Source organism: Odocoileus virginianus, chromosome 17 (genome assembly GCF_023699985.2).
Source record: "Odocoileus virginianus isolate 20LAN1187 ecotype Illinois chromosome 17, Ovbor_1.2, whole genome shotgun sequence".
Lineage (NCBI taxonomy): Eukaryota > Metazoa > Chordata > Mammalia > Artiodactyla > Cervidae > Odocoileus > Odocoileus virginianus.
The window spans coordinates 38699541-38722674 of NC_069690.1; the positions used below are offsets into that span (position 1 = coordinate 38699541).

The 23134-nt window shown below is 51.7% G+C and overlaps 1 protein-coding gene across 2 annotated transcripts; it reads left to right on the forward strand.

Moving 5' to 3' along the window:
- The first annotated feature begins 2152 nt into the window (after positions 1 to 2152).
- RAPGEFL1 (Rap guanine nucleotide exchange factor like 1) lies at positions 2153 to 16006 on the forward strand. 2 transcript variants are annotated; one of them, XM_020890092.2, is made up of 15 exons: positions 2153 to 3061; positions 5893 to 5971; positions 6885 to 7020; positions 7247 to 7344; positions 8943 to 9055; positions 9272 to 9439; positions 10146 to 10258; positions 10359 to 10481; positions 11020 to 11198; positions 11317 to 11407; positions 11977 to 12027; positions 12372 to 12459; positions 13276 to 13340; positions 13655 to 13709; positions 13957 to 16006. In XM_020890092.2, the coding sequence occupies exons 1-15, from the start codon at positions 2542 to 2544 to the stop codon at positions 14079 to 14081; spliced, it is 2004 nt and encodes a 667-aa protein (XP_020745751.1). In that variant the 5' UTR covers positions 2153 to 2541; the 3' UTR covers positions 14082 to 16006. The 2 variants fall into 2 exon arrangements, with proteins under 2 accessions (XP_020745751.1, XP_020745752.1); XM_020890093.2 differs by having other exon boundaries at positions 10161 to 10258.
- The last annotated feature ends 7128 nt before the right edge of the window (positions 16007 to 23134 follow it).

The following is a 23134-nucleotide window of genomic DNA, read 5'->3' on the forward strand; positions in this document are numbered from 1 at the left end:
TAACCAGCTCAGCAAGAAGAAACTCAAGCTCAGCAAAGCCCCCAGGTTCTCTGCCCTCCCAGCCTCCCTCTCAGTGGGTAGAAAGAAGGCAACTGTTAGGGGCAGACAGATCAGCCTTAGGTAGCCCTTCTCTATCCCCTTCCAGAAGCCCATGGACTGGGTGCTTAAAGTTTTTGGCCCCCTTCTCCTCACAGGTGTTAATCACACCACCCTCTCTCCCTCTGTTTCTTCCATCATAGAGTGTAGATGCCTTGACAACCATCCTCCTCATGAGGTCAGCACATGGGCCTTATGGGAGACTCAGGACAGCAAAGGACTTAGAATCCCAAAGTTGTCTCCCAGCATCAGTAGCCCACTTAGGTTGGGTTGTCCCTCTAGGGCAGTGATTCTCAATCCTGGCTACACAATCACTTGGGGATACTTTTTAAAAAATACCATAAACTTGGCCCTACCTCAGAGGTCTGATTAATTAATTTGAGGTGTGGCCAGGGAAACAGTATTTTTGAAAAGTTCCTTGGATTACAATGTCCAATTGGGGCGAGAACCACTGCTGCTCTAGGAGCACTATAACTTGATGTTGGTTTTCCTCTCTGATTCAAGGTCTTGAACTTAGTCTATGCCTGATATTCTTGAGTAGTTGGAGGGTGCTGGGGTCCTGTTCCCCAATTCCAATTTCCAGGAGTCTCTTTGACCCTTGTATTTGCAGCCCCCACACACTCCACACTCCCCAATTCTTCCCCCTTCCTAAATGACAATCCCAAATCCTGCCCAGAGAGGACGTTACCAAGGCAACCAGCTTAATCTGGCAACTGTGGCATGTGCTGGGAGTGGAGCCCTCCTCTCCTTACTCAGTTCATAAAATGCTTGGGGAGCTCCAAGCCACTCCAGCCAGTTTCCCCTCTTGACCCCAGGGACATCAGGGTATCCAATGAAGAGAGTATCAGGAAACTGATACTTGAATCTCTATTCCAGCTTCTCAGCCAAAATTGTTCTCTCTCCTTTTTTACTGTTCCTTTTTGCAAATCCACAAACAGATGGGTGTGCAAAGCTTTAATTCTGTGAACACATGCTCTTGTACACATCAGACCAGATAAGCACACACGATGACACGTGTAGTACACACCCTGTTCAGTTTTACCACCACTCCCAGGCTTTCGCATTCCTGTCTCTGCCTGGCCCATGCACAGTAAACAGAGGTGGGGCATTGTCCAAGGAGCCTCAACCCATATGTTGCCTGGTGCCACACCCCCACCTTGGTACTTTAACCTTGACGTGCTTACACGGAGCGTGTCTCCATACCCGCCTCTCCCTGGGACAGTCTATCCTTAGCGACAGAATGCTTTGGGCATAGGCATCAGAAATAAGGATCATCTGGAGTGCATGTTCCGTAACCACTCCATGGCTATGCCACCTCTAGAGTGTCTCTCTATGCCTGATGGTGTTGGTTGGCAGTTCTAGAGCTTGACACCCATCTCCAGGACTCTGCTTCCTCCTGCTGCCAGTAGGTGAGAGTGCCCTTGTGCTCCTGGCCTCGTTCTCCCTCTGCCTACCATCTCTTCTCCTCACCCTAATTAGACCTGCCACAACCTGCTGCTCTCTGCTTGGCTCCTGCCTGCCTGCCAGTACCTGCCTCTCACAGGCCAGGCCCTCACCATCTATTGTGCCCTACCAGAAAGGGCAGATGGATAGTGCCCCCCTGCCCCCCTCCCCCATTCCAATGCCAGTTCACTCGAGGCCTACCCAGCCCTTTTTACAGAAAGAAGATAAAGACCACATCCTCCACTGAGTATGGCAACAGAGCGCACAATCGAGATCGAGAGTGATGGACACTCAATCAGCAATTTTTGTAGGCCTCACTTGAATACAGGCAGGTCCATCAAGGTGTGCAGCCTGATTTTTTGCAAGAGTCCCCGTAAGCCTCGAGCCAGGAAGCTCCCTCTCCACTGGCAAATGACTCCCTCGCCCTTGCCTTTAATGTCTGCGTTTACTCGGAACCCAATCCCCTTCAGCCCCTTACTGTTTTCCTCACGGTCAGCCCCATCGCCCAAGTTCAAGCCTCGCGCGGCCCAGGTGGGCGGGCCCATGAAGGGTAGGGGCGGGGACTGGGCGGGGACTGGAGGAGGGGGCGCGGTCTCAGTTCTGCCACCTTCCCCCCGGCCAGGAGCGCAGCCGCCGCTGCCGCCGCCGCGTCCTCTCAGCCTTGCGCTCCGCCCGCTGCCTCTGCCGCCGCAGCCCGGCCCAGGAGCGCAGAGCCTTTGGGCACCGGCCCCGCAGGCTGCCCACCCTTCGGGCCGCGTGCGCTGCAGCCGGCATGGGGGGCCACTGAGAGCCGGTACTCCTTCCCTCTGGCACCTCCCCCGATCACTGACCACTGGACTCCGGCCAGCGAGCCTCGGGCACCTCTGGCCCCCAGTCCGGAGCCTGGCACGGCCCTCAGCTCTGTCCCTCCGGCTCTGAGCATCGTGTCCCTGCCCCCCCCGCCCGTGCCTGGGACACCTGGGTCCCCCGGCGGCCCCGAGGAGAGGGGCGGGGGGGGGTGGTATGAAGCCGCTGGAGAAATTTCTGAAGAAGCAGACGTCGCAGCTGGCGGGGCGAACGGTGGCGGGAGGTCCCGGCGGGGGTCCGGGGAGCTGCGGCGGGCCTGGAGTGGGTGGGGGACCTGGCGGGGGCGGCGGTCCAGCCGGGGGACCGCGGCCGCTGCAGCGGCGTCAGAGCGTGTCTCGCCTGCTGCTCCCAGCTTTCCTCCGGGAGCCCCCCGCCGAGCCGGGGCTGGAGCCGCCCCCAGAAGAGGACGGGGGAGAGCCGGCGGGGGTCGCGGAAGAGCTCGGCAGCGGGGGGCCCTGTTGGCTGCAGCTGGAGGAGGTGCCGGGGCCCGGGCCGCTCGGGGGAGGGGGACCCCTGCGCTCCCCTTCCTCATACTCCTCAGACGAGCTGTCCCCCGGCGAGCCTCTGACTCCTCCACCCTGGGCCCCTCTGGGCGCCCCCGAGCGGCCGGAGCATCTTCTGAACTGGGTTCTGGAGCGGCTGGCCGGAGGGGCCACCAGGGACAGCGCCGCTTCAGGTAAGGAGTGGGCTGGCTCATCCATCCCGGAGTAGGGTTTGCCCCCTCCCCCGCCCCGGTCCTCTTGCTTGCCCTTGGACGGTGAGGGTGGCGCCGTGCGGGAGCCTCGGTGTGGGGTTGAGTGGTCAGCTGAAGTGGCGTAGGGGCCTACCGGAGGGACAGAGCTTTCTGCAGCAGAGAAGTGGCAGTGCCACCTTCCTCCGCGTAGCAGCCTCACCCACGCCTGGAGAAGAAGCTGAACCCCTTTCCCTCATTGAGCTCCCTTCCTCTCCCCTGGACATTTCATCCAGACCCTATGGGTCCCCGGTGTTGACTACCTCCTTCTGTGGCTGAGAATTCGAGCTTGACCCACTAAGATGGAAGCTGCCCAGACTGGTCAGTGCAGCCCTCTAGAGGTGGCCAAGCCCTGAAAGACCTTCGAGGAGTCCCCGGTTCTCTTTAGAAGGCCCAGAGCAGAGGGCTGGCCCACTTGGCGGGGCAGGGCCAGACAGGCACATGGCGGCCTGAGCTGCCTTTAGGCCCTGGCAAAGGGATGCATTGTCCCTAGCAGCTTGGGGAGGGGGAGGGTGTGGAGGGAGGCATTCTAGTTGGGGGTGGATTCAGAAGGTGTCTGGTGGCTGGGCAGACCTCAGGCCCTGCAGCATCCAGGGGGGTCTGAACCTCTCCAGCTCCCACCCTTCCGGTGGCAGGCCTCAGCACAGGGCCTCTTTAAAAATAACCACACCCTGAGAGGCTTATTCCCTAAATGATGAAGCTATTTTGCCACTCCCCACAAGCACCCCTGCTAAGGAGATCTTGAGGAAACTGAGGCCCCAGATTGCTGGTTAGCAGCTCTGAAGTAAAAGATCCAAGGGTTTTCAGGGCTAGTTGTCAGCATTTCACTAACACCCAGTGGGGTCTGAGGATTGGGAGCCCAGGCTGAGGGCCTACGGATAGGGGTTTCACACTTTGCTCCTAGACCTTTGCAGGGAGCCCTAACCCAGGTGTGCGGAATGGGGCTCCACTCCCCTAGATTTTTCTCAAGACCCAGGTACTCTCCTTGGCTCAGGTTACAGTTGCCTTGGGGAGCTGACACCTTTTGGATTTAATTAGAAAAATATCAGACACACACAGCTCTCTTAACCATAACTTCCCGCCTACACCACACACACTGTGTCTCTATGACACATTCCCTGGGGAGGCTGTGCATTGGACCAGAGCCTGCCTAGGAAGAGACAGACACCAAGCTGTAGCCCCTATGGCAGCATCTCCCCCACTCTGCCCCATGGGCCTCTTCCTTTGTTGGTTCTGTTTAGCTTTCCTGTGAGATAAAGAATGGAGGGAAGGTTTGGGGGCATCCCTAGTCCTCATCCCCCTCCCTGGGGCTGAGGATCAGGGCTGGGGGGCTCTCTGACTCACTTTAAAGACTGGGCAGAGAGAAAAAGGGAGAAACTGTCTTTCCACTTTTGCCAGGGCCTAGTGCCACAGACGCTGCTCATTGTCCCCTGGGGAAGGACTCTTGAACTGACTGTCACTGTATTACCTGGACTGGCAGGCTGGATCTCCAGAGTAACTGGTCCGGGGAAACCCCAAAGCAGTCCCAGAATAGATGAGAATCAAGCTTAACCTGCCACTCTGATATTCTCCAATATAACTAATATTCTTAAGCCATCTCAGTTCCCTCCCAGGGCGTGTGGGCGGAGGAGACTTACAAAAGCTACCCCAAACAAGCCAAAGCAGCCCCCCGCTGCCCACTGTACTTCACTCTGACATTCTGCTTGCCTCAAGCACAGTGAGAAAAGAACAGAATCTCAGGAGTCAGGGTTCTTACTCCAGCTCCAAGCAAGTTCCTCTCAGCTCTGGGCCTTGGTTTCTCATTTGTGAAATGAAATCATTGAAGTTGAGGATCTCATGTTGATTCACCCGCTCCACTTTCATGGCTAGAATTGGAGGCCAGGGGATGGTGACCCAAGGGCCATCAGAAGCCTTGGGGCAGTGCCTGGGGACCTGGCCCTAACCTGTTCTGGTGAGGACACCTGGCTCCCTCCCCGGGCCCTGCCTGTCTGTGTGTGCCAGGATGCCCTACCCCACCCCAGGGCTGGCTGCAAGTCAGGGCGACCTTGTACCTGGCTGACTGGCTGAGCCAGGCCCAGATGGAGGTGTGGAGGGGAAAAAGGGTGGTGTGAGGAGCCACTCCCCTCCACCCTTGCATCATTAACTCTTCCATCCCTGGGCAGCTGGAGGACACAAGCTTTCTATTTAAAGGCTTTGGGATCAAAGAGATGGCAGTCGTCCCTTTCCCTTTTAATGGGGCTGGTTCTCACCTGCCTAGTTGGAACTCAAAACTCTTAGGTAGGGAGTGGGGAGGAGAGGAGGAACACACACACACACTCACACACACACACACACACACACACACACACACACACACACGCCTCCGCTGACCCTACCTCTGTGCTTAGAGGTTCTCTTGGCCTAGAGACACTTCTAGAGGCTACCTCTCTTTTTCCCCCGGACAGATCTCAAGCTTGGCGTATTAAGTGACCCGCTACCCACGCACACTGGAGAGAAGTGGGCGTGGCCATTGGAAGGCGCCCCCTCCTTCCCTCCAGCTGCCTTGGCAGCTGCCAACCCCACCCCCGCAGCGGCTGCCCAGAACCTTCACGTGTGTGTGTGTGTGTGTGTGTGTGTATGTATGGTGGGGCATGTGCAGAGCATGACCGGGCAGGTGTCTGAGGCTCCAGCCCGGCTAAAGAGAATTTGCCCTGGAGGCAAGAGAGGGGGAGTGGTGAGCCTCCAACCAGGTCCTGGAGGTGCCCTCCTGACATCAGTGGTGGTGACTGCTCTTACAGATACCCTGCTGGATGACATCGTCCTCACTCATTCGCTCTTCCTTCCCACGGAGAAATTTCTTCAGGAGCTGCACCAGTAATATCCTTTTGTGGAGCTTGCGAAATGGGAGGTCAGGAGGGAGCCACTCCCTGCATCCCACATGCCATGGGATGTGAGGGGCTAAGCTCTTCCTAAGAAAACACACATGGGTTTCAACCCCAGGTTCTTCACTCACCAACTGTGTGACCCCGGGCAGATCACCTGACCTCCTGGGGCCTCAGTTTCCCCTTCTGTAAAACGGGGCTAAACAGTACCTGCTCCTGGGGCTGCTGTGGAGACCATTCTGGGAGCAGAGGTAGGACTGCTTGGAGACTGCAGAGCCCGGTATAGATGTAAGGTGTTATTATTCTATTAAGAGTGCCTCTCTCCCCACTGAATTATTGCTCTAAACATCCGGTTGCCCAGAGAGTTATTACAGGGTCTGATGTAAACATCAGGTCACAGCGGTGCTTTCATAGGGTCACTAGAGACAAGTCGCTGACTGGGCTATTCATAGGGCCTCTCAACGAGTTATTCTAGGACCTAATTGTAAATGGCAGGCCAGTGAGTAGAATATCATAGGTTCTCTTTGAAACACCAGGCCTTACACGGAGAGATGGTCAGGTTTGTGGTTAGCACCATCGGCCTTTAGCAGCCTGCTGTCAGCTCAGCGCTGTGGGCTGATCAGGTGGGTCCAGGCAGAGTAGCTTCTAGCGAATTTCTTCAAGTGAAATTCAAACAAGCAAGAGCTGCATGTGGTTGAGTGGGTGCCATCCCTACCTACTCTGGCAAAAACCTGGGCTGGGGCATGGGTCTTGGTTCCAGGGAACTTCAGAGCCCCTTTCTCTCTGGCCCCAAACCTAGGGCATTTTTAGGGGTGGCCTTGCCTCCCATTGCAAAGCCTTGCCTCCCATACACCTTCCCAGTGTCCTCAAGTCTGCCTGCCAGGGCTTTTTCTTAACTTAGGGGTCAGCTTTGTTTGGGCAGGAGGCATGGAAGGCCCCGAGGGGGTGGGCCGGAAGCAGGCCTGTCTAGCCATGCTCCTTCATTTCTTGGACACCTACCAGGGGCTGCTGCAGGAGGAAGAGGGGGCTGGCCGCATCATCAAGGTGGGCCTGGGATGAGAAGGTGGGTGACCAGGCTGTTTGTTCTGGAAGGGGCCCTTTTGAAGGAGCCATAGTTCTCAATCTGGGTACCTGGAAAAAAAGAGGCCAGCAAGTCCTAGCTTATACAGTTCTTCTGTGCTTGAAGTCATGGAGGCCTGGCCCTGCCCTTGCAGAGAGTGATGCTGGGATGAGACCCCTGCCCTCACCTTCTTTCTCCTTGTCTCTGCAGGAGCTGTACCTGCTGATTATGAAGGATGAGTCCCTTTACCAGGACCTCCGAGAGGACACACTGCGGCTGCACCAGCTTGTGGAAACAGTGGAGCTAAAGTGAGGGGAATGGGCTTGGGGAGGGGCCAAGAAAGAAGTCCCCCTTGTTCCTCAATTAGAGGGCTGGGTGCCTCTGGCCTTTGGACTCCAAGATGCCTTGATTTCAGTCCCTTTCTCTTACTGGAGAGGAGCACAGAGCATTGTCTCCAGTCATTTTGGGGGTCCATTCTCCCCTCCACTTATTTGTCAGTCCAGGGGTGTACTGATAAATATTGAACAGCCAGCACTTCAGGAAGAAGAGCCCTGACTTGTAGCTTTTGCTGATTCCCATGGTGTAAATTCTCTCACCATGGTTGATTTCAAGCTCCCAATGGATGTCATTGAATGTGAAGTTGGGAAGAGGTGTGCAGTAGCAGGTCATTGTGTAGTATCATCACAACCTGAAGAGCACAGAGAAGAATGTAGTGAAACAATTAGGAAATGACTTTTTTTTGTATTATAATAATTTGGCTATAAGTTTATAAAACATATATCTATTTATATATAATTATCTATTATAATTAATTTTTTAATGGCTGTGTTTAAAACCAGTTGGCAAAATTCTCCAAAATTTAACAGTCTGCCTTCATAAGCCATTGTGAGCTGACTTCAAGACACCACGGTGTCCATCTGTCCATCTTTCCAGCTCTTTCAGTTTCTCCATCCCACTGTCATAACCCTCATTGAGGCTTCAGTATCTTTCACCTGGATTATGGCTGCAACCTCTGATCCAGGGCTTTAGCTTATGGTTGTGTCTTTCTTATGCTGGTGCCACAGAGATTTTTCAAACTTGACAACCTTGTGCTTCTGTTAGCAAAATATCCATGCCCTCCACCCCAGCATCCTAGCCCCTCTCTGTCTGCCTTCTGCTGATCCTTCCCATCTCCCTCATCACCCCTTACCCATGACACTCCCTATATACCCACCAATTCCACGAACACCTGTGTGTTCTCAACTTCCTGCCATCACTTATATGGTCCACCCCAGAGTGCCTTCCTCCCACCCCCTTCCCTTCCTGTTGTCCTTCAAGGTCCAGGCCAAATACCATCTTCTCAGTGAAAGCATCTTTTGGTGATAGCTGTCCCCCCTCCCTCCCTGTACCAACAAAACTCTTCTTGTGCCTTTATTATATCATCTAACACCTCCTGTCTGATGTGAGAAGTAGCTGTACGCAAGTCTGTCTCCCTCCCAGACTGTGAAGTTTTTGTCGGTAAAATTCAGCAAACAGCTGATGACCTACACCTACCATGTAGCAGGCAGCGTGCTAGGCCTGGAGGTTGAAAATAAAATTCAGTCAGCTCTCAATCTTGTAGAAGAGATAAGACACGAAGGTAAACACATACTAGCCCAATGTCCTACAGCCATTGAGACAAAAAGGTGACCTCTGCTGGTGGGTGGGGTGGATAGAGAAGAATTCAGGGAGGAGGTGGCATTAGATTCGGTCATTCGGACAGCTGTCCCATGCTGGCCATGGTCCTGTCTTCTGACCTCCTTCACCACTCTCTGAACCTGATACTGGGGTACCCTTGACCCAATTCTGACGTCCCTGCTTGATGCTGCCTGCCTGGCATGCAAGATGCCTGGCCAGGCTCTCTGATGCCCAGCGGTGTCGACACCAGGATCCCAGAGGAGAGCCAGCCGCCCAGCAAGCAGGTGAAGCCACTCTTCCGCCACTTCCGTCGGATAGACTCCTGTCTGCAGACCCGCGTGGCTTTCCGGGGTTCCGATGAGAGTGAGTGTTCTGGGGGCTCTGAGGGGTCTCCGGACCGCGGGCGCCCTCTATGGGGTTTCCTTCTGTCTCAGAACCAGTCCTTTTCACAGCATCTTTTTTGGAGGCCAACTCATTTCAGATTGCAGTGGGGTGGGGAACAGAGGTGCTCAGCAGGGGGCTGTGCTGATGCTGCCATTCTGCCCACTGGTGAAAAGCCACCTTCCGGTCTCTGTTTAGTCTTCTGCCGGGTCTACATGCCTGATCACTCTTACGTGACCATACGCAGCCGCCTCTCAGCATCTGTGCAGGACATTCTGGGCTCTGTGACCGAGAAGTTGCAGTACTCAGAGGAGCCTGCGGGGCGTGAGGATTCCCTCATCCTGGTTGCTGTGGCCTCCTCAGGAGGTGAGGGTCAGAAAGAGCTGGGCTGGAGTGGGGGAGTGGTGGGACAAGAAGAGAAACTCACAAACCCAGTGCCCTGGGGCAGAAGTAACAGCTGAATTCTAGGCCCTGGCTGCTACTCTAAGTGTGGTCCTAGGACCAGCCACAGGAGCATCACCTGGGAGCTTGCTAAAAAGTATCTCCACCCCCACCCCAGATCTGCAGTCAGAATGTGCATTTTAACAAGATCCCCAGGTGACGTCTATGCATATTAAAGGGGACACATTGGTCCAGGACACTTGGATGCTGCTCTGGGTGCTTGCCTCTTACTCACCTAGGGATCTGGTCCTCTAACCTCCTCAAGCATCTAAGGATGCTACATTTTTGAGACCAAAGACACAGGATGGACCTCCAATCCCTGTAGGAAGGCAAAAATCCCTGCAGTGTAGTTATAGCCTTATTTTCCTCTAAGACATAAAAAAAAAATCCTGTTTTCTCAGTGTCACTGGGATGATAGAATAAGAGAAGAGCTAAAAAGAATGTTGGGAGTCAAAAGGAGGTTGTAAATGCAAGACAATCCATTTTTTGAAAACTGTTGTTTAAATACAGCATAGGCCAGTGATGACAAGTCCCGTTAGCCTAGAGTACATCTGTGCAGGGTTGGGAGCATCGGGATGGGGCAGTGGCTGGGGGATGCGAGGGTGCAGGGGTCGATGCTGAGGCAAAGCAGCTCATTCTCCTGCAGAGAAGGTCCTTCTCCAGCCAACTGAAGACTGTGTCTTCACCACACTGGGCATCAACAGCCACCTGTTTGCTTGCACCCGAGACAGCTTTGAGGCCCTGGTAAGAACTCCTTCATAACTCTTGGCTGGTAGCAGAGGCTGAGAGGGGCTGGGCCAGAAATTCACAAGCCCAGCCCCTGTGCCCCTGCCTGCCCCACCAGGTGCCCCTTCCTGAGGAGATCCAGGTCTCCCCTGGAGACACGGAGATCCATCGTGGGGAGCCTGAGGACGTGGCCAACCACCTTACCGCTTTCCACTGGGAACTGTTCCGCTGTGTGCACGAGGTGGGGACTGAGGCTGCAGCTGGGCTGGGGGCCTGCAGAGAGGCAGCGCTCTGGGCTGAAAGTTCTGGTTAGGACGCTCCGCGCCCTTGCAGCATGCCTTGGGGCAGTTTGCCGCCAGAACGTCTCTAAGCCTTTGTCCCCGTATCTGGGGAATAAGAAAAAGCGAAGAGAGAGGACCATCCCCCGCCCCCCATCAGGGTGGTTCAGGATCCAAGTGGCGCTTATACAGAACCTGACCCACAGTTAGCATTTGTAAAATATTCACTATTAAAGAAAAGGCAGAGACAGTAATGTCGATCAGATGGTTCAAGCGCCTGGCAGCGTGTAAGCTTTCAGTAGATGGTAGAGTATTATTAATGTTGGTTGTTTCCCCTCCCCGCCTCCCCCCGTTGCATCCTGTCCTGTCCCCGCTTTTTCTATTTTCCACCCCTCCCGCCCCCGCCCTCCTGCCTGTCCTGGCTCCCCGCCTCCCACTGTCATCTCCCGCCCCCCGCCTCCATCCCACGCCCTGGCGGCCCTTCTGCCGCCGCGGCTGCAGTTGGAGTTCGTGGACTACGTGTTCCACGGGGAGCGCGGCCGCCGGGAGACGGCCAACCTCGAGCTGCTGCTGCAGCGCTGCAGCGAGGTCACCCACTGGGTGGCCACCGAGGTGCTGCTCTGCGAGGCCCCGGGCAAGCGCGCGCAGCTGCTCAAGAAGTTCATCAAGATCGCGGCCATGTGAGTGCGGCCGGCCGCGGAGGGGGGGCCCTGGCCTCCCTCCCGCCCCTCACTGACCCCGCCCGCCCCTCACTGACCCCGCCTCCCCGCCCGCTGACCCCGCCTCCCGCCCCCGCAGCTGCAAGCAGAACCAGGATCTGCTGTCCTTCTACGCCGTTGTCATGGGGCTGGACAACGCCGCCGTCAGCCGCCTGAGGCTCACCTGGGAGGTGAGGTGACCGCCTCCTCGCCTCCCACGTGGGCCGGTTCACCTCGGGGATCTTGGCCTGCACGCACAGTCTTGACATCCCTGGGCTCACCCCAGAGATCTCTCCCGGGGTGGCTGCTCGCTTCTGGGGAGCTTTTGTGAGGATTGGAAGGAGGCGCCCTCTTCTGGCGAATACAGCTCCGGGGCACCGGGCAGGGCTGAAGGGCCGGGTAGCTGTGCAAATCAATGAAGGTGGATTCGCGCCTGACCGCGGAGTGGTGGTTGGGGGGCAGGGAGCCCGGCCCAGGAAGCAGAATGGGCTCTGGGATTTCAGTCCGCACCCAGGGAGGCTTTGTGCGTGGCTCAGGCATCAGCAGTGGCCTCCATTTCGCCAGAAGAGATCATTCCTCTGGGCCGCTGCCAGCGCCCCAGACCTAGCCCAAGGCTGGGTCTCCTTTCCCACCCTCTAGGCTTCCCAGCCCCCTGCCCGGCACTCCTGCCCTTCCCCCTCTAACACCTGGGGATTAGTCAGGAGGACCCATGAAACCCAAGGAGCTCCAGAATCTGACATCTCTTTCCTTCAACCTGCAGAAGCTGCCAGGGAAATTCAAGAACTTGTTCCGCAAATTTGAGAACCTGACAGTGAGTGGGTTTGGCTCTTTTATCTGCCGCTGGACTGGCACCCCAGAGACTCAGTGCCCACAAACCTTTCACCTCAAGCTTCCCTTTCAAGGTTTTTAATGTCTGGGAGCCCCACTCCCGACCCCCCTCCTCCAGCCCACCACGCTGGGAGGGAAGCTGGGGGGATTGTGGCTTTGTTTTCCCCAGGGAAGAGGATACAGCCATGAAGTCCCCACTTAGACACCCAAGCACACCTCTGTCTGTTTGGAGATATTTGTAGGGAAGGGGCTAGGGAAGGGGGAGGGGGACAACTTTGGGGTATACTGGGCCTATTTTCACTTTCTCCCTCTGCTGTGGAACCCTAGGACCCCTGCAGGAACCACAAAAGCTACCGGGAAGTGATCTCCAAGATGAAACCTCCTGTGATTCCTTTTGTGCCTCTGATCCTCAAAGGTGAGAGTCGCTTCCAAGCTATGTTCCTCTCCACACTTTCCATGCCCCGTTCAGACCCTCAATCCCCTCTCAATTCAGCTCTGTGTGTGGCTACAAAGAGAGAAGCCCCCAGGTTGAATGTGGTTTGGGGGAGGGGAAGGGCCCTTTGGACCTCCTCTCCCTTTTTTGTAACTTTTATTTGCATTTGTGTGTGTGTGTGTGGCATCTATTCTCCAGCCATAAGTGTTTATTTCTTCAGTTTCTTCTGGGATATCTTTTTCTTCTGTGCAGCCTCCTCTCTGGTTCAGGAACAGTCTGTTCTTTTTCAGTAAGGATCATCTCCATGTGGCAGGGAGGACTCACGTATAGGTTGATCTGACCATGAGCTCTGTAAGACCCGCCAGCATCTTGGGGGCTTTGTTCACTGGGATGTGCTCAGTGACCAGGGTATCTACCTCTCTGCCCTTAAGTTCAGCATTATTCTCTGCATTTTTGAGCATGTGCAGTAAAAATTCAGCACTCTTTGGTCCACCAGCCCTGAGTCTAGCCCCACTGTTTGGTTGCCAGCTCCACCACTGTAATGACGGGATGGCACGCGTTGCTTCTGTAAAGTGACATCCTTCAGATACTTGGTGGCTTTTTGGATATGCAGTCCCCTTAATGGCCTGGGCAGTTTCACGAGTGTTCTTAAAGTGAACACAAAGATTTGAACCTCTTGATTTGCATGATTTTCTGGGGTCAAATGAACAGCGAACCATTTTTACAGGTCTCCTCGGGTCTCTTCCAGGAAAAGTGGATCTCCCCCTCTTACCTCTTTGCTTCTCTCCCCATCCCTAGACCTGACTTTCCTGCATGAGGGAAGTAAGACCCTGGTAGATGGCTTGGTGAACATTGAGAAGCTGGTGAGTGACACTGCCAACCCCAGTCCCATAAGTGGGGTGGCTGGTACCCTCCCCTGCTCTTGGCACACACACCCCTGAAGACAGCACCTTTCCTCATGGTGCCCAGCTTGCCTGGCAGACTCCTGACTGTCTCTGTGGTGGTGTCACTGTGGCAACCTGCCCACGGATGGCAAAATTGGGGTGGGGGCAACTCTGCCTCTCCCTAACCTGGCCCCCTGTCACACCCCTTCTTTGGTCCAGTGGAGAAGGGGGAGCCTTGGGAGGGGAGCACCTTTCTGGGCCCTTTTCGGGACTCAGTTCTTGTCATCTCCCAGCATTCAGTGGCCGAGAAAGTGAGAACAGTCCGCAAATACCGGAGCCGGCCCCTTTGTGAGTACTTGGGGTTTTGAGGGCGTTACAAGTGGAGGTTTGACAGAGCAGGAGGGTTTCTTGGAGACTCCCCCACTCCAGTGTTTATTTCCTTAAACATCTCATTTCTCCATTCTCTCCTCGGCCTTCCCGGGGGCCCTCCTGCCCACCAGCCATCCCAGTTTTCACCCTTCCTTCCCTCTGGCTGGTTGTGTGCAGGGGAAGAAGGGCACCCTGACTGCCTCCCTCCCTGTCCTTGCATCCCCAGGCCTTGATATGGAGGCCTCCCCACATCACCTGCAGACCAAGGCCTACGTGCGCCAGTTCCAGGTCATTGACAACCAGAACCTCCTCTTCGAGCTCTCCTACAAGCTGGAGGCCAACAGTCAGTGAGAACTGAGGTTCTGGTCGGCCCCTCACCAGGGTCCTTGGGCACCTGGCACTCAAGCACTTTGCACGATTCCCTGCCCACATCTGACAGCTTTCTTCTGGAGCCGCTTCCTGCCCCACGGGAAGGAGTTGGGTGACTGAGCCCTGGACTCATAAGCCTGTTCTTCCTGCTGAAGTCCTTTCCCCCATGCTCCTTCAAGCCCAAGCCACCCTCTGCTGGTTCCTGCCCTCCCAGGGGAAGCAGTGGGCAGAGAGCTCCTTCCCTGGCCCCTCCCATCCAGGTCTGTTCCGGAGATGGAGTTTCCCATCTCCTCTACCCAAGCAGGCAGGAAGGCTTTGCCCACCGCTCGCCCCATCTCGTCTCACAGAGCAGAGCTGTGGGAGGGATTGGCAGCCTTCCTCTCCACCACCTGCCTGGTTTCTGCCTGACTTCTTCCTGGTGAGGGCTGGGACCCCTAGATGCACCCCCAGATATTATATCGCCCTTGTGTCTGTCTGCGTGCGTGCGTGCGTGCGTGCCTGCGTGCCTGTGTATGTTTGCGTGCGCGCGTGTGGCCCTTTTGAAGGAGCGGCACTGCATCTGGCATTTGAGGGAAGGCGCTGTGTTACTGGGGAGGGGGTCCTTCTGTTTGGTGCTACCCTTGTCTGCTCTGCTCCTGGGATGGTGCAGGGTGCTTTCCCCACCCCCACCACTCCTTGCCCAGCTCCTCCCCTGCCCTGCACACACAGGCTTGTGGGTGAAGCTGCTCTGGAGGGCAGGGAACAGCAGCAGACAGGAGGGTTACTATCAGCCCTTACAGGTCCCCGACTCAGGCCTCTTAAAGTTCCCTGGGTGGGCTCTGATGAGAGGGTAAAAGATGCTCAGGGAAACACAGGTCTAAGCTGCCTACAGGACCCTCCCTCCACATTGCAGTGGGGTGAGACGTGACGGCAGGAGTCAGGGTTGATTTCTGCCCATCCTCCTGGTTTTCGGGTGTCTCATTGCTAAGAAGGGAGTATCGTCTCCCTTTGGCTCTTCTGCAGGGATGCCAGCACATGGTCTCACCTTCCTCCCTGTCTTGACTCCCCTCTTGGTCCTTCCCATCAGAGCTGGGTGGGGTGGACTCCTGTACTTGGGGCAGGCAGCCGCTCCTGCTCCTGACATGGGGCAGGGAATGGCAGAGACTGGAAAAGCGAAACTGGGCCTTGGCGATGGCTCTGTTACCTCTCAGTCTCCCCTCCCTCTCCCATCAGGGGCCTCCAGGGCTGAGGGTGCAAGACTCCCGGCAGCTACGGGGTGAGGTTTCCTGGCTCAGCCTCACCCTCCTTTCTGGCACCACCTCTTTCCCTTCCGAAGAGGCAGCAGCAGCCCCAGCCAAAGCAGCTGCTGCTCCTGCTCTGAGAGTGTATATATTTTTTACCAAAAGTTTGGAAATTGTAAATTTATTTTTTAAAACTCAAGGAGGGAAAGAGCCTTGTATCATATGTAAACAGTGTATCATATATGATGTTGTACAGTCCCTTTTATACTGCGGTCTGTCTTGTTCCTGCTGCAAAAATATGTCTATAGACTCCCCACCCCCACCACGTCCACCGGCGCTGTGTCCCACCCCCTCCATCCCTAGAGACAGTGACCTCTGTCTGTCCACTCTTCCCTGCTACTGCTGATGTGCCCTTCTCTCCCTGCAGACATCCTTCCTCCCGACACCTCTCAGCACCCTTGTCACTCCAGTGCTCACAGTCCTCCCCAAACCCAGGGGCCCCCCTGGTCCAGTCTCGGCTGCTGCCCACCTCTGGCCTTGACCCCTGCCCTGCTGCCTCCCACGGGCCTCCCAGACCCCTTCCCAAGCCCCGCAGCTCTACCAGAGTGAATCATGCGTGCTCCACAGGCTCGATTGTCATTGCAGAAACCTGCTGGAGTCAAAGTCGATAAAAGTCTATGAATCGACCCTCCTGCTGTTCTCCATTCTGTTTCTTTGAGGCTGGGGAAGGGCCAAAGAGGGAGAGAGGGAATCCATCTCTCAGGACTCTGGGCTGGGCTGTTCTGGAGTGACTTTGAAAAACGTGGGTGAGAGGAAAAGATGCCGCCTAGTGCCTGGGACTTGCAAGAATGAATGTTTTAGTTCTTCCATGTTCTAGGCGTGCCATGGATATGCGATCTTGGTTAATTCTAACACTGTGCGGTGGAGGATGGAAGCTGGACAGTCCCAGCAAAGTGTCCAAGTTACAGGGTGAGTGAGGTGGCAGAACAGGGCCCGTAACCGAAATCTGTCCATTGCAGACAGCGTGCACGTTCTCTGCTGCTACCCAGATGCATGCACTCTGCACGCAACCAGTATCTACCAGTTATACTAAGAAGTGGGGCAACTAGCGCTTAGCGCTCAGCTCTGATGGGAGCCTGACCTCCAGGAAATATCGCACTCAAGTCACACGTGAGCCCTTGACCCTCCCTCGTCCTGCTTCAGTTATTCCCTCAGTCTCCTGCATCTCAGAAAACAGTCTTCTCATCCACCCGAGTTTTCGAGGCAAGAATCTACAGCTCCACTCTTGATGATTCCCCTTTCCCTCATCCTTCACTCATCTCATCTGCCTCTTCCGGCAGCTTCAATTGCATAACACATCCTGGGACTTCCCTCGTGGTCCAGTGGTTAAGACTCTGCCCTTCCAATGCAGGGGACATGGGTTCAGCCTCTGGTCAGGCAACTGAGATCCCACGTGCCATTGCCAAAAACAAAAAAAGCAAAACAACCAAAACCAAATCCTGATCGGTCCACTTCTCCATTGCCACCAGTCCAAACCACTTTCATGTCTTCCCTGGATGCTTGCGTTGGCTTCCTACTTGGGCTCTCAGCTTCTTCTCTCCAACCCGCTTCTAACCCCACCAGTTTGTTCCCCATACTGCAGCCAGGGTGCTTTTTTACAACCCCAAATCAGATAATGTATGGCTAAACTTAAAGAAGGGCTTGCCAGGTTGCACTAGTGGTAAAGAACCTGCCTGTGAATGCAGGAGACAGATGAGATGAGGGTCCGATCCCTGGGTCAGGAAGATGCCCTGGAGGAGGGCATGGCAACCCACTCCAGTACTCTTGCCTGGAGAAGTCCGTGAACAGAGGAGCCTGGCAGGCTATAGTCCACAGGGTCATCACTAAGAGTCCACAACTGAAGCAACTTAGCACACACACATGGAAGCTAAAAGAAAGTGGCGATACCAAGTATCAGTGAGGATACAGAGAAACTAGGACTTTTATAAGTTGTTGGTGGGAGTGTGAATTGGTACACCCAGTTTGGAAAATTGTTTGGTCATATCTACTAAGACTAAATGTACCCTGTACCTGTGACCTAGCATTTGCACTCCTAGGTGTATGTGTACCCAAGAGAATTTAGTGCCTGTGTCTACCAAAGAATATGCACAGCAATGATTATATCAGTTTTGTTCATGACAAATTGGAAAAAATCCAAGTGTCCTTCAACAGATAAATGAACAAATTGATTGTATATTCTTATAATGGAATATTACATGGCAAAAGAAAGGAACAAATGACTACTACCCTCATGGGCTTCCCTCGTGGCTCAGTCAATAAAGAATCCGCCCACAATGCAGGAGACCTAGGTTCGATCCCTGGGTTGGGAAGATCCCCTGGAGAAGGGAACAGCTACCTACTCCAGTGTTCTGGCCTGGAGAACTCCATGGACCGTATAGTTCATAGGGTGGCAAAGAGTCGGACACGACTGAGCTACCTTCACTCACCTGCATAAACGAATCTCACAGATATAACATTGAGTGAACAAAGCCAGACGTATAGACTACACACTGTACAATTCTGTTTTGAGAATTTAAAAAACAGGCAAAATTATGGAGAGAGAAGTGAAAATAGTGGTTGCTCGTGGGATGGGAGAGAGTATTGAAGTGGTGTGAAGAAACTCTCTGTGGTGATAATAATGTTCTACATCTTTTTTTTTAATTGAAGTACAGTTCATTTACAAGGTTGTGTTTCAGGTACAAAACAATGATTCAGTCTTATACATATAAATGTATATAACACACATATACACATACATATTTTCTTTTTCAGATTATCTTCCTTTATAGGTTATTAAAGATATTGAATATAGGGGCCTTCCCTGGTGGTCCAGTGGTTAGGACTCAACCCTTCCATTGCAGGAGGCATAAGTTCCATCCTGGACAGGACACCAAGATCTCCCATGTGGCACGACGCGGCCAAAAATTTGAAATTAAAAAAATAGAAAAAAAGTAGAAAGATATTGAATATAGTTCCTTGTGCTATACATTATACACTTGTTTACCTATTTTATATATAGCAGTGTGTGTCTGTTAATCCCAAACTCTTAATTTTTTTCCCTCCACTTTCCCATTGGTAACCATAAGCATGTTTTCTACATTGGTAACCATAAGCATGTTTTCTACATCTGTGAGCCCATTTCTGTTGCATAAATAAGTTCATTTGTATCATTTGTTTTAGATTCCACATATAAGTGATATCATGTGGTGTTTGTCTTTCTCTGTCTGGCTTACTTTACTGTGATAATCTCAGGTCCATCCATGTTGCTACAAATAGCGTTTTTTTCCATTCTTTTCTGTGACTGAGTAATATTCCTTTGTGTATATTGTATGTACACCTCTTCTTTATCCACTCCTCTGTTGGACCTTTAGGTTGCTTCCATGTCTTGGCTTTTGTAAACAGTGCTGCCATAAACACAATATTCTATATCTTGACTTGAATGTGGTTGCAGTGTGAATGTATGTTCATTGAGATTGATATGAATACATTTTGCTGTAATGCTATATTTCAATGAAAACAATTCTGATTTTAACACTCCTATGTTTTTGACAACACAGGTTAAAAACAAAAATCCCCCCTCTCTGACCTCACCTTCTCTCTCTTCTCTCCCTCACCCTTTCCAGCCACACTGACTGCCTTGCTGTTCCTAAAACACATTCTTTTTTTTTTTTTCCTAAAACACATTCTTGTCTCAGGGATTTTACCTTTGCTCTTCCCCGCATCTTTCCTGAGTGCTCTGACCGCCCCCACTTTGTCTGTCTCCTCTAATTCTCCTGTATATTCTTCAAGGCTTTCTTTGCTACCTGACATCATCGATAACTTCTTCGTGTATTTGATTTTCCTGCCCCCAGAATGTTAGCTCCGGGAGTCTGTCATGTTCACTCTTCTGTACCAAGAGCAGTACTTGGCACCAAGAAGACACTCGATACATATTTGCTGAATGAATAAATTAGGTTATTTGAAATAGGAGTCGAAAGAGGAGGACAAGACACAAGATGATAAGTGCTCTAGGAAATAAGTCAAACAGATTCACTTATGGTCTGCGGATTAAGGGTGGGTAACAATAAAACTTCTTAAAAGAGATGATCCAGGACTTGAAGCAGGCACAGAGTTGGATGGCCTAGGTGTGGATGTGGGAAGTCAGGGATGAGGCACTGGGGCTCTGTGGGCTGTGTGGGAGAGGGTGAACTTACTTAGTAATGCTGCACCTCCAAAGATTGGCTTAGCAATGAACTAAAAGTTGGAAATAAGTTGAAGCAGTCAGACCTATGTATTAATATTAAGACGCTCTCTGGATCTGGGGTTTGGAGTGAAGAATTTAAGCAGTGCCTTTTGAATCCACTAGGTGTCCCCACCAAGATTACGTCTCACTATGGAAGGGGCCTGGGACCCATAGTGTTGAATCTATCATATGGTCTATTCCCAGGCATGAGAAATTTGACTAGAATATCCCAAATCTTTCATTCTCTGCCTTTCTACTGGGTCTTTCCCATTACACCTTTAAACCTTCTCAATTCTTGTCAAACCGCCCCCCCTGCCTTTTTTTTAGTTTGGCTGCGCCATGTGGCATGTGAGATCTTAGTTCCCCTACCAGGCACACATTTCACATGCTAGCAAAGTAATGCTCAAAATTCTCCAAGCCAGGCTTCAGCAGTATGTGAACCAAGAACTTCCAGATGTTTATGCTGGATTTAGAAAAGGCAGGGGAACCAGAGGTCAAATTGCCAACATTCACTGGATCATCGAAAAAGCAAGAGAATTCCAGAAAAACATCTACTTCTGCCTCATTGACTACACTAAAGCCTTGACTGTGTGGATCATAACAAACTGTGAAAAGTTCTTAAAGAGATGGGAATACCAGACCACCTTACCTGCCTCCTGAGAAATCTGTATGTAGGTCCAGAAGCAACAGTTAGAAACCGACATGGAACAATGGACTGGTTCAAAACTGGGAAAGGAGTACGTCAAGGAGGTATATTGTCACCCTGCTTATTTAACTTATATACAGAGTACATCATGTGAAATTCCAGGCTGGATGAAGCACAAGCTGAAATCAAGATTGCCAGGAGAAATATCAATATTCTCAGATATGCAGATGACACCACACTTATGGAAGAAAGTGAAGAAGAACTAAAGAGCCTCTTGACGAAAGTGAAAGGTGAGAGTGAAAAAGCTGACTTAAAACTCAACATTCAGAAAACTAAGATCATGGCATCCAGTCCCATCACTTCATGGCAAATAGAAGGGGAAACAATGGAAACAGTGACAGACTATTTTCTTGGGTGCCAAGATCACTGCAGATGGTGACTGCAGCCATGAAATTGAAAGACCCTGGCTCCTTGGAAGAAAAGTTATGACAAACCTAGACAGCATATTAAAATGCAGAAATGTCACTTTGCCAGCAAAGGTCCACATAGTGGAAACTATGGTTTTTCCAGTAATCATGTTATGGATATGAGAGTTGGACCATAAAGAAGGCTGAGTGCCGAAGAATGGATGCTTTTGAATTGTGGTGTTGGAAAGTCTCTTGAGAGTCCTGTACTGCAAGGAGAATAACCAGTCAATCCTAAAGAAAATCAGTCCTGAATATTCATTGGAAGGACTGATGCTGAAGCTGAAGCTCCAATACTTTGGCCACCTGACACAAAGAGCTGACTCATTAGAAAAGACCCTGATTCTGGGAAAGATTGAATGCAAGAGAAGGAGGCAACAGAGGACATGGCATTGCCGATTCAATGGACATGAGTTTGAGCAAGCTCCAGGAGATGGTGGAGGACAGGGAAGCCTGGTGTGCTGCAGTCCATGGGGTCTCAAAGAGTCGGACACAACTGAGTGACTGAACAACAACAATAACCAGGGACTGAACCCCTGCCGCTTACACTGGAAGAGTGGAGTCGTAACTGCTGGACCACCAGGGAGGTCCCTCAACTCTCTATTTTTATAAACTTTCCCTGAGCGGACATGTCCATTCTAGCTACTTCCCCACTTCACTTCTTGTTTCTTGTTCTAGGCCAAACTTCCTGAAGAGATTGTCTCTACCTCCTCGTGTCCCATTCATTCCTTGTCTTTTTTTTAAAGAAAAACTTATTTACTTATTTAATTTATTTGGCTGCATTGGGTCTTTTTGTGGTACTTGAGATCTTCATTGCATCATGGGGGATCTTTGATTGTGACAGGAAGTCTCTCTAGGTGTGGAGCATGGGTTCAGTTGTGGCGTGCAAACTTAGTTGCCTCAAAGCATGTGGGATCTTAGTTCCCTGACAAGAGATAGAACCTGAGTCCCTTGCACTGCAAGGAGGATTCTTTTTTTAAATAATTTTTATTTTATTTATTTTTATTTTTGGCCGTGATAGGTCTTCATTACTGTGCAGGCTTTTTCTCTAGTTGCAGTGTGAGGGCTTCTTATTTCAGTGGCTTCTCTTGTTGTGGAGCATGGGCTTCAGTAGTTGTGGCATGTGGGTTCAGTAGTTGCAGTTCCCAGGCTCTAGAGCCCAGGGTCAACAGTTGTGGTGCATGGGCTAAGTTGCTTTGAGGCATGTGGGATCTTCCCAGACCAGGGATCGAACCTGTGTCTCCTGCATTGGTAGGCGGATTCTTTACCACTGAGCCACCAGGGAAGCCTGCAAGGAGGATTCTTAACCAATGAACCACCAGGGAAGTCCCCCCATTCATTCCTATTTTATTTTGTCTTGTTTCTCCAACTTTTCATCAAGAAAGATTTCAGACACAGAAAAGTTGAAAGATTAGTACAATGAATACTTGGAACTTTCTAGACTCTATAATTAACATTTTGTTAAATTTGCTTTTGTTTTCTCTCTATGCACACGTGCACACACACACACTTTTTCTGTTGCCAAGCTACTTGAAAGTAAGTTGCAAATGTTAACATCACTTCATTCCTAATAGCCATAGTAAGAATCTTCTAAGAATAAGGACATTGCCTTACATGTCCACCACACCATTATCTCACCTAAGAAAATCAACAGTAGTTCCATGATATCAGCTAATATTCAGTCTATATTTATTTTTCCTAGGTTGTTTCAAAAATATCTTTAAGGGACTTCCCTGGTGGTCCAGTGGTTGAGTCCACCCGCCAATTCAGGGGACACGGGCTTGATCCCTGGTCTGGGAAGATTCCACTTGCTGCAAGGCAACTAAGCCTGCAAGCTTCAACTACTGAGTCTTTGTGCTGAAACTGCTGAGCCTGTGTGTCTAGAGTCTGCGCTCTCCAACACGAGAAGCTATTGCAATGAGAAGCCTGGGCACGGCAATGAAGAGGAGCCCCGCTCGCCACAACTAGTGAAAGCCCGCAGGCAGCAATGAAGGCCCAGCACAGCCAAAAATATATAAATAAACAAATAAAAATTTATGAAAAGAAATATTTAATAAAATTTAGGGAAAAAAATCCTCATGTTATCAAGGTCCATGCACTGCATTTGGCTGTTAGATCTCATTAGCCTCTTAATCTCAAATAGCTTCTTAATCTAGAATAGCTTCTTTTCTAGATGACATTGACTTTTCAGTCTAGACAGATATCTTGTAAATACATGAATTGTCTGTTTCCCCACGTTCTCGTTTACTTGTACCTCCATCCCCTCTATAGAGTCTAAGCTACTGGTTCTGTCTAGAGAGGAGTGTCCAATACAAATATAATGTGAGCCATGTTGGTAATTAAAATTTTTCTAGTACTCACATTAAAGAAATAAGAAGAAACAGATAAGTTACTTGTAACATTTTATTTAATTCACTGTATCCAAAATAATGTCATTTCAACTT